This window comes from Mchenga conophoros, linkage group LG3 (genome assembly GCF_057382185.1).
Source record: "Mchenga conophoros isolate Kocher_MC1m ecotype Shallow Benthic linkage group LG3, M_conophoros_male_GT1.1, whole genome shotgun sequence".
Lineage (NCBI taxonomy): Eukaryota > Metazoa > Chordata > Actinopteri > Cichliformes > Cichlidae > Mchenga > Mchenga conophoros.
In genome coordinates this window covers 79572818-79587784 of record NC_140528.1, presented here as the reverse complement: position 1 = coordinate 79587784, position 14967 = coordinate 79572818, and the positions used below count along the sequence as shown (strand labels likewise).

The 14967-nt window shown below is 40.1% G+C and overlaps 1 protein-coding gene across 2 annotated transcripts in view; it reads right to left on the bottom strand.

Annotated features, from left to right (window-relative positions):
- Window positions 1-640: 640 nt before the first annotated feature.
- Window positions 641-14967, bottom strand: part of LOC146580663 (uncharacterized) — a 34343-nt gene continuing 20016 nt past the window's right edge. The window contains exons 1-4 of one of the 2 annotated variants that reach the window (XM_085267429.1): window positions 9642-9720; window positions 7532-7954; window positions 2892-3008; window positions 641-2815 (exon numbers count right to left, since the gene is read on the bottom strand). In XM_085267429.1, coding sequence (XP_085123555.1) covers window positions 2715-2815; window positions 2892-3008; window positions 7532-7954; window positions 9642-9699 — 699 coding nt within the window. In that variant the 5' untranslated portion in view covers window positions 9700-9720 and the 3' untranslated portion in view covers window positions 641-2714. Of the gene's footprint in view, window positions 2816-2891; window positions 3009-7531; window positions 7955-9641; window positions 9721-14967 lie in introns of those variants that run through there. The other variant, XM_085267430.1, reaches the window with a different exon arrangement.

Genomic DNA, 14967 nt, shown 5'->3' with positions numbered 1-14967 from the left:
CCACTTAAAATTATCAGAATATAAATCCATCTTATATACAGTCTGTGTTTTGTAGGATATGCTGTTAAGAGCTACTAGCATAGCTGTACTCTGTGTGAATTTGAAAGTTAGTACAGCACTGAATTGAGCTAAATGCTGTCAAGCTGGCATTTAGTAGATAGAGTTCATCTGATCACCTTAAATTACAGGGTTACCATGCTAACAATCCAACTTCCTGGAAACTTAGTAGCAGCCATCACCGCTGTTCCCTCTCCCAGTAATGGAACAAAAGCTGAGCAACTTAAAGCTATAACATTTCAATTGATAGCCTTTAGCATTTAGATTTATTGTTTGGTGGACCAGTAGTTCTCAACCTGTGTGCCATGAGGTAAGCAAGACATCTGAACAGCCAGTGTGTTTCAGGCTGATGAAACTGCATTTGAAATACGACAGTACTCCCATGACCTGGATGACTGAAAAGCTGCACAAACAAAGACACAGAAAACAAAGAACAAAAACCAAACAACATTGTACAGTACTGTGCAAAACACTCGAGCCATGCCTCAGTCTTAGCAACAGTTCAAAGTTTTTCTTCTTTCCTTTTAAGTTCATTTAATTTTTTTCAGTCCAGTCCTCATATCTGGCCATTTTCAGGTGAATGTTGTTTGTTTTTTTATTTGTTTTGTTTAGCTTTTATTTTGTTGAGCCACTTAATACTGACCTTTGAATCCCTTGAACACCGCACACAAACATGACACAAGTGTTATGTCTACACATAACAGACAACTTTGCAAAGGACAAATCATTACGACATATAATCATTCTAAATGTAGAAAAGTACCAACAATTATGCAGCACCATCTGAAATGTGTCTGACTGACAACAGTTTCATTTTTCAGCATTACAATGATTCCAAACACACTGCAAACACAGTAAAATAGTACCTGGATAGAAAAACATATACTGGAGGTCACAGATCACACTGGACATACAGACATAAAATTGTTCAATATTTTACAAAGAAATACAGAAAAATAAGTTGTAAAATTGAGCCTTAACACTACTACAGCTAAATAGTACCTGACCGAACTACCAGTCGTTATAAATGATTTATAAAATTCTGAAACAAGCAGAGAAAAGAAAATGCACGAGGGTTTTTTTTACTTACCCCAAGAGAGGATGCATATACAGGAAAACAGCAGGCCAGTTAATAAAAGCTTCATTCCTTCACACTGAACCAACAATAGCAACTGACGCCTACATCTGTGGTCAAATTATTCACACCAAACATTGGCACCCAAAGCTCAGATTAGTCTCGTCTTTTACAGTTTTTGCAGAGTTCAAAGCCACAGCTTATCTTCCTTCGCTTCGCTGAATTCTTCATAACAGCAAAATCATACTGTTTTGAGCAAATAGTTAAAGGACAGACATTTAGTGCTACAGATGGAAGGCTAAAGAAAGTAAATAAATAAATTTTCCATTTACACTTTGATATTGAAAACTAGCTTATTTTCAGCCTTATGTGGCTTTTTGTTCCTTAGGTGGAGGAAAGCTGTGCTGAGGGTAAGGATAGGTAGAGTCTAAGGACTGAAATGAACATGTCTACCTGGGAAATTCATCTGATGAGGTAAACACAAGTTATTCACTACCAGGTAGCAAGAACTGCTTCTTGTTAGATGAAAACACGATTGAAAGGCACTGCTACATTATAACAACTGCTATCCCCAGTGCTCCAATCGGCTGGACCTTACACCTTACAGACTCTAGCCATCAGCTCTCATACTTACTGGTGAAGCAAGTCTGTGGTTCAGTTTTTAGCAGACTTAGCTAATGTGATCTGCAAAGTAAAACATAAAAGTGGCAACAAGCATGGATGACACTGATATAGCTGCACAGGCTGTAGCAGCTCTTAAATACTGTATTTTCTTCAGTTGCTAAAGAAGACTTCTTTGAGATCAGGTCTATAACTTTGTACAGATACAATAATCCTAAAACTGTAAACAGGATCAGGTGCTCAGCCTAGATTTTTATGGGTTTTTGCTCATTTCAAGTGGAGCTTTTCGGACTTTTACTACTAGCAAGATAATATCATACAGTCCATAACGGGACGGTATCAACATGAAGTATGGCAGGACATTTTGTTACCTACCCCCAGCAACAAGCTTATCTGTATCAACCATCTTTATAATTCTGATGTCTACCATTTCCTTTGTCTTATTTAGCTAGTTCACACTCACTCTGTCAGACTTCTCTCCAGTAGAACAGACATATTTGGAGTATGGGTCACAACAAATGTGCCGTTAAAACATGTGCAAGAAAACACAGAAACGTTTTATTCCAATTTTTTTAGTAGCTTAATGGCAGAATTACCTGAAGTTTAACTGAACATGAAAACAAAGAATAGGAACAAATCTGAAAGCAAAGAGGTTCTTTTTTTTACTTACTTCAAGATGTGAGGGCACAGGATAAACCTTTCACACTGAATCAACAGTCAACTGACAAGTGTCACTCGGACACAATACTTCCACACAGACACCATCTACCCACTTTACTTCTCATGCGTTGTGGTATTACTCACTTTTCAATCTATTTACATGTGCAGTCACTTTTTGTTGTGCCAACATTTGTTGTTTTGAATGAATGAAGAATAAAACTATACATACTCTTAACTGATCAGTAACAAAAGAATACAGTTCTTCTATTTGTAATCAGATTTTATTATCAGACACTTTAATCTAACATTCATTTGCTGCTTCTACTGCTCTTCCATCTCTTTCTTCTTCTTCCTCGTCTTGCTCTTGTTTTTGACTTGAAGTTGGTTTATTTCCAGAAGAAGCTGAAATATGACAATCAACCGGTCATTATGCAGCGTAACCAACTGGCTGTCACTGGAGCTTTGTGTTGTATTGTACCTTTTGAGTTCTGCTGAGCTTTGCTCCCTACATAGTAGAGCCAGAAGAAGGCTGTGATCAAGGCGAGGACGGGCAGAGTCCTCATGAGATAAGTGAATACTTCTTCCTTTCGGGCTTCTGAAATTCATCGACAGAGGCATCTGATCAGGTGCACACAGGTTATACACAGTCCACAGGCTGGAGTGATAACTCCATGCCAGTGTTTTGAGTTTTGTGGATTTATGACTTGTTGTAGGTTTTCCCCACACTTTTGAGTTTGTTTGTAGTTTTGTTCCTTGGTTGTGGGTTCCCTTTTGTGATCCCTGTCTCTCTGGTTGTGTCCACATGTCTGTTTGGTTTGTCTGTGTTCTGCCTCCCTAGCTGTCTGCTGTCTGTGTTATTTCCTGTTTTATGTTGATAGTCACTTGTCTTGTTTGCATCGTGTTCTGTTTCACTTCCCCTTGAATCATTTAGTGTGTTCAGTTCAGTTGTGTTCCCATATGTCCACTTCCCCTCATCATCATATGTATTGTCTCCCTTTATCCCTCAGACCGTTAGTCACCCTGATGTCCCCAATTCCTAATGTTCTAGTATAGTCTCCCAGTATAGGTTTCAGTTAAAGCAGGAGCATCAAATGCATTTTTACACTGCGGGCCATATGGTGCCCACTTAAGTGGGCCCGACTAGTGAAACTCTCCTTCCTGTCAGTGTAAAGAAGTTACATATTTAACAGTTTTTCTACATACTGAAGAAAATGCTGCTATTGAAAAGGAAGAAAACAGTCAGCATGAGACTTAAAAATGTCATGACCCTGTGCCTTCTCGTCTTTGCCCAGACTGTTGTTGTTGTTTTGTTTTTTGAAAACAAAAAAAAACAACAGAAATGTCTATAGTAGAAAGTGAAAAAGAGAAACAATCAATCACTTTGAGCGGAAGCACGAGCTCCAGCAGCTCTACGCTGAGGAAAAAAGATACATTTGCTTATTTTGTGCAGAATAACTTCACGTTATATTGATCAGCAGCTGCCCATATTAAGCTGTGATCGTCACCAGGTAACGTGGGCGTGTTTCCTATATCAGCAGGTTTTAAACTGCTGACAGGTGAACAGGATGTATGCAGGTAAACCCGACGGTCAGTCAAGCTCATCGGTTGTGTTGTGAGGAAAATCTCGGCTTGTTATTTATGTTACAGAAAGACACGGGCACGACGACAGGTGGAAGACTTTCTGATTTAATTTTTTTTAACATAATTTCATTGTTGTCTGAGGATAATATTGATACGTGCCTATATTTGCATGAGCTGGAGATGGAGACCTTTCTTGGTCAACGTCATTAATCTTGTCAAACTCCACGAGACGCTGACAGACAGAGAAGACTATTCAGTAAAAAATCCAACATCTGCTGCACGGAGAATGGACTGTGCAAACAGATCTAACCAGCTAGGATAAAAACCAGTTAACCTGGAACACTGGCTCACGTCTCTTTGTGTCTTAGGAATGTCTGCTGCCCTTCCTTCTTTTACATAATGGTGTGATCTCTGCCTTCGCATGTGATTGGCCGCATGGTGTGCCCATTAAAATAAAGTCCTACCCTCCCATGCACGGTTTCTCAGCAAGGCTGAAGATTCGGCTCCCACATAACGACGGATCTTTAATAACAGATATATGAAATTATCTCCTAGGCCGGATGTGGCCCGCAGGCCGTACATTTGACACCCCTTTTATATATTTTTTTATATTTTTTTATTTACTTGTTGGCCAAATAAAGGGCTTGTCCTTTGTTCACTATATCCACTCCTGTGCATTTTAGGTCCATACCACTCATCTCTTCACAGTGTTGGGAAGGTTACTTTTAAAATGTATTCCACTACAGATTACAGAATACATGTTACAAAATGCATTTTGTAACATTTTCCGTCATGTTACTCGATGAGAGTAACGTATTCTGAATACGTTGGATTACTTAATATATTATCATGCTTTTTACAACTACATGAATGTACTATTGTTGCGTGATGTATTACTATTACTGAAGGTTGTCAAAGGAGCTTGCAAAGAAAAGCGTCTGGACTTCTTTAAGTTGCTTGAAGACGTTTCACCTCTCATCCGAGAAGCTTCTTCAGTTCTAAGGTCAAATGGTGGAGAGTCCCAGATATAAACCTAGTGGGAGTATCCCCCCACAGAGGGACAAAAGGACCCCCTGATGATCCTCTAATCGCCTGAGCCAAGGTGGGAAACTGGGCGTGGGTCCCAATCAGCCAGAGTTTCGGGTGAGCTCATTGTGAAACCTGGCCCCACCTTATCATGCGAATTCCTGAGGTCAGATGGCCCAGGATGTGAGTGGGCGTTAAGGCGTCTGGGGAGGGAACTCAAAACTGGATTATAGATGGCAGAGAGTTGGTGTCGTAAACCCCCGCCTCTGTTCAAAGATGGTCGCTCACAGTGGACATAGATGGCTTCTTTCACTCCTCTTTCAAACCATCTGTCCTCTCTGTCCAAAATGTGAACATTGGCATCCTCGAAAGAGTGTCCTTTATCCTTAAGATGCAGATGGACTGCTGAGTCTTGTCCTGTGGAGGTGGCTCTTCTGTGTTGTGCCATGCGCTTGTGAAGTGGCTGTTTGGTCTGAGCATTCCTCGCTGCGTTGTACAGCATACACCACATTGTTAAGTCTGTGTTTTGGCGTTTTGTCTTTCGGGTGAACCAGTTTTTGTCTGAGCGTGTTGCTGGGTCTGAAATACACTGGGATGTCATGCTTGGAGAAAACTCTCCTGAGTTTCTCTGATACACCGGCTACATAGGGGATGACAATGTTGTTGCGTCTGTCCTTCTCATCCTCCCTCGCTGGTGTCTGGTCTTCTTTTCTGTGCCTCTTTGCTGACTTTAAGAACACCCATTTGGGATAGCCGCACGTTTTGAGTGCTTCCTTTACATGTCGTTAGCTTCATAGCATAAGTGCCTAAGTCATTGACTTAGTCAAATGACTTAGGCAATTATGCTATGAAGCTAACGATGTGTGTGTTCCTTCTTTTTTCCTTCAGGCTTAGAGGGAACATGTTCTGCCCGGTGGTGTAGGGTCCTAATTACTCCAAGTTTGTGTTCCAGAGGGTGATGGGAGTCAAAGAGGAGGTACTGGTCCGTGTGTGTGGGCTTCCGGTAAACTTCGATGTTGAGGTTGCCGTTCTCTTCTATGTGCACGGCGCAGTCCAGGAAAGGCAAACAGTCGTCCTTTGTGTCTTCCCTGGTGAACTTGATGTTTTTATCCACAGCGTTAATGTGCGCAGTGAAGGATTCCACTTCTTGTATCTTGATTTTGACCCAGACGCTTTTCTTTGCAAGCTCCTTTGACTACGATGACCTGGATGACTGAGAACCTTCACTGACATTACTGAAGGTTATTCGACATAACAATACCAACTGGATTTTCAAATATCAATAAGAAATGCGCAACAGTAGGTTGACATTAGGTAAGGCTGCGCTTTTTGCAGGAATAGAAAACTATTCCGCGCTTATAGAAAATGGGTCCGCGGCTCCAAACCGTAAAGGGACCTCTGGCTAATATGTCGGGTTTCGTGTCGGGCTCGTAGCCGAAAACTAGCTTTACTTTGTTGCCTGGGTCAACTTTGCTAGCGAGAGACAGAGAGAGGCGTTGAAAGGCTGCTCCAACGGAACTTATTTTTTCAGAGGAAAACACGAACACAGAGTACAGTCGAGTTTTAATAGCTTACTTACAACTGGGCTTGTCAGGCACTCTTCTTGGCTGCAGTGGTTATTATTATATTTACATGCTTCCAGCTCCTGCTTCTGCTCGGTGGCAACTCGTACTTTTTGACTCTCCTTTTTCTCCCTCCCTCGCACTCACAGACACATCACGGGTATAGCAGTCCATTCTGCCTGCAGCACGGACTATACTGTCCATGAGGCTACATTCTTTAGGGCCATGCCTGTAACACTCTGCCTATTGCCTTCATATTAAATCATTTTTTGAAAAATAATTTTTAAAAATATTTCTTCACGTCAAGCGATGTGACATCACGGCAAGTAGAGGTGACATGGGCAGTGAGATTGAGACACAGGCATTTGAGCCTCTTTAATGCATGTTTTGTTTGGGTTTCCAAAAATAGAGAGGGCATAGCCTAACATATGAAAAAGGAAAAGACCGCGCGTAATCCATTTAGTTCAACAGAGTAGCTGTATTCTGAATACCCCCTTTTAAAACGGTAACTGTAACGGGATACAGTTACCCATATTCTGTATTTTAAATATGTAACGGCGCTACATGTATCCTGTTACTCCCCAACACTGCCTCTTCACAACTTGACAAAATATGAACTTAATTTTTGCTATCCTGGTTCCACAGCGGTTTTGTGCCATTTTAAAAATCTACACAATCAGACATTTGCATATGGGATTATGAACCACCATCGTCTTAGTGCACGGTTTGCTAACCATGTGAGAGCAGATGTATAACACCGCTGTTGATTTGTGAGTGTACATTCATATGTTTTTAGTGAAACATTACTAATAACGTTCGAGACACAATCAATATTTTTTTTAAATGATGTTTGCTCATAAGACCTGATCATGTCTCGGTAAACCTATATTAGACAACCCAGTGGCTTACATAAACATGTTTGTCAGCATTCTGGTGATTTGTCACCTACCTCGAGCAATATGCTGACCTGTGTTGTCATCATTCTTCACTTTTTTCACTTCTTCACGATTTCTTTTATCTTGAATGTCGAATGTCCCACTTCTTCCCATCGTCTTGACTGTGATGACTGTCCCATTTCCTTTAGCCTCAGTTAAAGATGGTATCTCCACAGTCACCCTGCAGATGTACGTCCCTGAATCCTCTGGTCTAACATTTGAGATATTCAAAAAAGAACATTTCTTCTCTTCCTTTTTCAGAGACGCATTAGGCTGATTAATAAAGTAGTCGCTCCTAATTTCTGTTTGATTTTTAAGCCAGTTCACTCTAAATCTTTCAAACTTCCCTGTCCAGCAGCAGGTGATGTTTACTGTCTCGCCCTCCATGACAGAAACATGAGGACTCTGGGTCACAACAAATGTGCCTGATGAAACACCTGTAAGAGATAAAGTGGAACATAATATTGTAAGTTATTTAAAAATAATATAAAGTAGTGATTGCACATTGGAAATAAAGATGACATGACAATCATTTTTGTCAAGGGCAGTGGATAAAGACTGTGTGGAGTTGAGAACAGAAGACCTAAATCCAGACAAAACAAATCATGGAAACAAACTTAATATTAACTGAAAGCGAGTCGTTTATTATGGCTGACGGAGAAACACAAAGCAATGCACAAGGTAACCAAGCTGAGAATAAACAATAACCTAAACTGGGAAAACTAAGCATGAAAAACCCTAAATGTGAAACTTGGCGTGGATACATAGACACCTGGAATAGGTGGGCAGGGGCAGGGATAGCTCAGTAGATAGAGTTCTTGCCCCATGATCGGAAGGTCAGGGGTTCGAATCCACTGAACGGCTACCCTGAGGTACCCCTGAGCAAGGTACAGTCCCTACACACTGCTCCACGGGCGCTGCATTGGTGGCTGCCCACTGCTTCACTGGGTGAATGGGTTAAATGCAAAGGAGTAATTTCCCTACGGGGACTAACACATACACATTGGAACATGGAGACATGACACAGAAGAGTACTGAGGGAAGTGGAAACACCTGGCAAACACAGCTGACACAAATGAGCATGATCCCACAGGGGAGGCAAAACTGAACACACTGAACATGGAACACCAGACTGTCAAAATAACATAGGAAACATCGTGAGACGTAGACATGACAACACAAGCTTGACGATATGACATGGAAAACGCAGACATGAAACACATAACAGACTGGGGAGACCGAATGATACACAAGGAGAGGAACACGGAAAGAGATAAGGGGAACGAGGCACAGGCATAACTAAAAATCATGCACAGAGGACAAGTGACAGAAAACGACACATAAACAAGGGAGCATGGATGAAACTTTAACTAAACAAAACCTAACTAAGACATATTTATAGTAACACTAGAACTTAGCATTACGGTAATACGGTAAGAAACATAAAAAATAAACTCAAATAAACTTCCTGACAACTTTTAGGTTGTCTTTTACATCTATCGTTTCAAAAACCTTGAATAAATATAACTTCTTCATTCAAAGTCTAAGTCAGAAATCTATTCACTCTCCTTTTAACTGTTGTTTGATGTCCATAAGTTGTTTAATGTGGTTCACTATATGTTCAGTCACTTAACATGTGAAGTCACTTCCTTCATGTGAATTCAGCTAAACTTCACTCAGTTTCCTGCTCAGAACTAGCCATGCATTGTAAATTTGTCATGAAAATGAAAGTGATGGGCTTAAAAATGCATAAAAGCACTTACATTCAACTATGTCTATATTTCGCTATTTTCATTAAGCTTTATGTTTAAGCAGGTCCCCCCTTTTTTTTTTATCTCGTCCAGTTCCTGTGCATTATAAGTAGGATGATTAAAGTCAACAATAATTTGAATGCTAAAAATTAATTCTGTATAATCTGAGTACTTTTAGAAACTTTAGTTTTCAAGTTATGTGAGAATTCCATGAAAGCTTAGCACCCATTAGATTTTGATTATGCCCAGAAATCTAGATTTGGTTTATTTTTTTACTTATTTTCTCAAGTTAATTTAAAAATGTTAAAGTTTTTAAAGTTTGCATCTTTAGAAGCACACATGATCCTACATTAATATTGATGTTTTTACTCACACCAAGTTGAGAGGGCATGGAGGAACAAAAGTAGCAGACGACCCAGCAGAAGACTCATCCTCGTACAATTCACCGTTGAATACTGATACTTGTGACAACTTCCCTAGAGAGTTACAGATATCACCTTTGTTCCCCACCCCCACTACCCCAAGATGTAATTTAGGTTTTTATACAGCAGTTATGTCATTTCCTTTACTCAATCAAATTAATATTTTGTTATGCAAAATTCAGTACATAAGAAAATATTGTCATTGTTGTCAAAACTCAAACACATGAAAACAAAAGATTCCCCGGAGCATTAGATTAAAAGTCACAGGCTAGAAAATGTAACACAAAAGACAACACCATTAAAACTGTTCTTTAATTAGTATTAACAAAAAAATCAGACAGCTATATGGCGCTGTATTTAGCGCTTAGGTAAGATCGTGTTCTTTAACATATTTAAAGTGTTCGTTCACAATTGCACATCAACACATGTTGAAAACACTTTGCACCGAAATAACTACCAGACTGTTTCTGTTTTACCCTGTGCAGTTTATCTCATATTTACGGTAAGTGGTAAGTTTATTTAAACTGTATAATGTGTCCATTAGTCTTTACGGTCATTAATGTAGGTAGTACACAGGAAACATATAGAACACAATGAATAACTGGGTACATTGTCCCATGTCACACATCAGGTATTCAGAGTGTGTGGGAAAATAAAACTCTACATGGAGACCTGATGGTGAAGAAAGTGTCACAATTATTTGGTACAAGAAGTCTTTGTGCAGAGAAGTGCAAATTTAAAACATAAAAAGAGCTTTTCATACTTTTCATACATATTTATGTTAAATTTGTGTCTTTCCTATAGAGGCTGTGGTCATAGGACAAAGCTAGCTGACCTGTGGCTACATCGCTCAGCTGGTTCACGATCAATACAGAAGGTAAACTGAAACTTCCAGACTTGTTCCCATTGTATGTTACTTGTCTTTAATAAAATATTAAGGCACTATGTAGCATACTTGTGAATTTAATTAAATATATCCCTGTTGTGCCATTTTCTCGTCCATTTATCAACTAGAAAAAAGAAAGAAAAGCCCAACCCTGTCCCTCAGAATCTCAAAAAATGAGCAGCAAAGAATTTTTTAGCAGCAGTCATGGACACTACTTCTATTTTGTGAGAAGGGACAAGAGAGGGATGGTAAAATGAAAACTGCATCCAAGACAGAAACAACACAACTTCAGACATGCTAACAGGAAGCTACAGAAGAACCCAGAGTGATGTTGAAACTGAGCGTATGCTGAGCTGAGTCTTGCTTCCAGAGCCTCATCTTCAGCACTTAACAGAAGTACTGATGAGTTAGGAGTCCAGTAGCCTTGTAGCCTTCAGTCCTACTCTTACATATAAATAAAGTAGAATCACTATGGTAATTGCTTTGAAGTCTCTTTGGGCAGGTTTTCTGCAAATGCTTTGTGTTGTCGGTTTGTGTTTATGCTCATTGGGATTGAGATTTCCATCAATATGTGTAGCCCCAGGTTTTACTATTAACTGGTAATTATGTGACAATGCATTTCAGGTCATGTTATGGAGTAACGTGAAAGTAATGGATCGAGAAGTAACAAATTACTTTCTCTGGTGATTAATTAAGTAACGTACTGTGATATCTTTAAGAAAAGTAACAAGTGGTGTGTAATGCATTCCCTTAAAGTATTTAAAAGTAGAATGGGAGGCAGAGCCTTCAGCTTGCAAGCCCTCTTCTGTGAATCAGCTTCCATTTTGGATTCAGGGAGACAGACACCCTCTCTATCAAGGCCAAGTGGCCAGCGTGCAAAGGCATTGCCCAAAAGCAGACTCAAAACACTGCTTTTTATTTTTAGACAAAACTTTAATTAACACAAGGATCACTAAGGTCAAGGAGTGGCAGAGAGAGAACGTCACAGGAGCGGGACCCACTGCAATAGCGGGAGAATATGAGTTACTTCCAGAGCTCAGGTTGAAGATAAGTATGATTGCAAAAGGAGTGAAAGAAGGTTTGCTTATTTTTAGCAGTGCGATGCAAGGACATAGAAAGGGGTGGTTCCCCTAGTGAGTGTCTGAGAGATGGAACTTGTAGAACGAGATGTTTGACCTTTCCTTTCCATTTCCAGACCTAAGGTATGTTGCAGCAACCAGAAGGGCAGACAGAGATTTCAGACTTATTCCACGTATTCCACGAAGACCTGAGGTAAGAGGAACAGTAGTTGGCAGGTAAGTTTCTGACAGGCAGTGAGACAGGAAGGAGGATCAGCATCAGAGGAAATCTGGTTCTTAACAGATCCAAAGGTGCAAAAACTGGAAACACAGAGAGTGCAGTGTTACTGGCCCTACTTCTGCTGGAGGTTTCTTCCTGTTTAAAAGAGTTTTTCCTTCCCACTGTCGCCAAAGCGCTTGCTCATAGGGGCTTACGTGATTGTTGGGGTTTGAATTGAATTGAAAATCCAGTGAGTTTACTGTAATACTGATTTGCATTTTTCAAAACATCATACCAGACTTGGTAGTTTTAGGGTAACGTGTTCTTACTAACATGTTTCTGATCCATTTGAACAAAAAGTGTCGTACAACAGAAGGTGAAGAGTAAATTCCATAGCATACAATCATAGTGCAGCAAAGTTCAAGATAGTCTGTATATGAGTCCCCTTGAAACTGTAGCGCTATTGGGGAACTTTCATGAACGTTAAACAACAATACACACTTCTACTGTTAAGTGATAACAAATGGAAGTTGTTTCTTTTCGTATTCATAAAGACTCGTATGTAGTGTGTAGTTTAAAGTCTACCAAACGGAAGTGGCCTAGTCCTCTCCTCTGGCCTGTCAGTGTGATGACAAACAGGAAGCCCTTTAGCCACAAACCACTAAGTCACTAAGTCACCACGAACATTACACACACCATGCAACATGCATGTTATACCTATATATCCTTAATTCTTCCATCTTTGTATATATTATATAGTAAGTCTGTATTTTGTCTTGTAGTTTGTCCACCAGCTCGCACTGGAACAGTTCGCAGCCAAGTGTGAAGCGGTGGGAATGAGAATCAGCACCTCCACATCTGAGGTCATGAGCCTCAGAGGGAAAAGTGTGGAGTGCCCACTCTGGGTCAGGGACAAGTTCCTGCCCCAAGTGGAGGAGTTTAAGTATCTCGGGGTCTTGTTCACTAGTGAGGTGATATGAGGTGCTCCGGGCACATCATACCGCACTGCTAAGTACACTGCTAAGCAGTATCCTATTACACATTAATACTCAAATATACTCACATATACATACGCAGAGTATACTTTCATTCAATTCAATTCAATTCAATTTTATTTATATAGCACCAAATCACAACAACAGTCACCTCAAGGTGCTTTACATTGTACAGTAGATCGTACATGCCATCCATGCCCTCTATATATGTACAGTATATATATATATATTTATATAAAGTATAAATTATTATTATTATTATTATTATTATTATTATTATTATTATATTCTGTATACAGAATCTGCAGAGGAGCCGTCTGTCCCACTGTGTTAATGTGGATGCCCGGTGTACGTTACAAACCCCTCTCAGAATACTTAGTGGGACTCTGAACAACTACAAATATTCTCCTTTTGATTACATTACAATAGGAATGAACAGGTTATAGTACAAAAAAATTACATTTGAAAAAATTGTAAAAACAGGGTGTTTTTTGCTGTTAGACCATCCATTATGGCATCATCCTTTTCTGAAGGCAGTGAGACTTTTAGCTTTTCAGGAAGATCCCCCTCACCTCTACCCCCACCCTCGCAGTGGGGTCTAGACTCTTGCCCCATAGACATTGCAACATTGCTTTTAATGAGAAGTGGAAATGAATGTGGTGAATGGGAGGTGCAACAGTGGGATTTTGAAATGGTAGACATCCATGACATCACCGCAGGAAGGAAAAGGTTCAAATAACAGAAATAATGTTTGCCTTAAAGTCTTTTTTTATTTTTTATTTAGCTAATTCTGATTGGTTTCACAGAGGAAGGACTGCTTTCAGTCAGCTGATATAAAGAGTTAAAACTAGAGTATAAATAGTCAGTACTCTTCCTGTTTGGATCTTTGCTAAGGTCCTTTTTAGAAGGTAACACCGCCCCAGTTTTAATTAGAATTGAGTACCTAACTACACTATACTACACTATAGTGTAGCGGGCGATCGTGGCTCAAGAGTTGGGAGTTCACCTTGTAATCGGAAGGTTGCCGGTTCAAGCCCCGGTGGGAGGAAGCCGGAGTACCCGGGGAGTACCCGGAGAGAACCCATGCAAACACAGGGAGAACATGCAAACTCCACACAGAAAGCCTGATGGTAGAATTGAACTCAGGACCTTCTTGCTGTGCGGCAACAGTGCTAACCACCGTGCTGTCCCCACTTATAGGGCATTTTGTTTCTCTTTGTGAATCTGTTATCTTGACATGCGTCTTCCCCTCTGACTACCCCTCTGAGTGTGCTGTGTAGTCCTGAATGTAATTGTGCACACAGCAAACAGAACAGCGCTGTCAAGTGACAACAGGCACACAGAAGCGTGTAGCCGAAAGACACATTGAGACTAACTGAAGCTCATAGTAAATGGTGTAAACATAATTTTGGCCTGAATAGACCTCCACAGACCGACATCTAGCAGCACGCAACAGCCAAATCAGATGAAGAGCATCAACACCACAGAACTAAAGCCGTGCTGACACACAAGCAGCTCTTTTTCAAGTTAACTTTGTCCCAGCTGAAGTGCAGTTCACAGTTCAAAAGGTGCATCACATTCTGTCATATGCGCAGTTTACACAGAGAGTGGGCTTACGAATATAATTTTTGTCACAAATATAGTTCTCATAGCTGCAGCAAGAGACTGTCATGACATTTACACCTTCTTTTCCCCTCTGGAAATATTTATTATGCCTAAAATAAGCTATTGGAGATGATTGTGTCTCTTTTAATATTTTTTTGTGAATGAGTCACAGCAGTGGGTAAATGTGAACACTTTCCACCTACCAGCTGCCCTTTCAACAGCAGTTTACAGCTGTTTTCAAATGGTCCTTTTATGGTAAGAAAAAGGATTCAGCAGAGTGCTTTCTACATTTCATTGTGCTTAATTCATTGAAATCAGGTAATTCTCATTTTCAGTGATTTGTAGCCTCCTTCTTTGGATTGTGTTTAGCATAGATACTGTGACGAGAATTTACACTCTTCAGTTTTTGTTTTTAAATGTGGGTATTGGCTGTTTAACCACAGGATGTTTCAAAACTGCCAAGGGCTAAAGCTGTTGCAACAAGGAAGAGAGTGTTCTGCTTGTCAGCTTAAA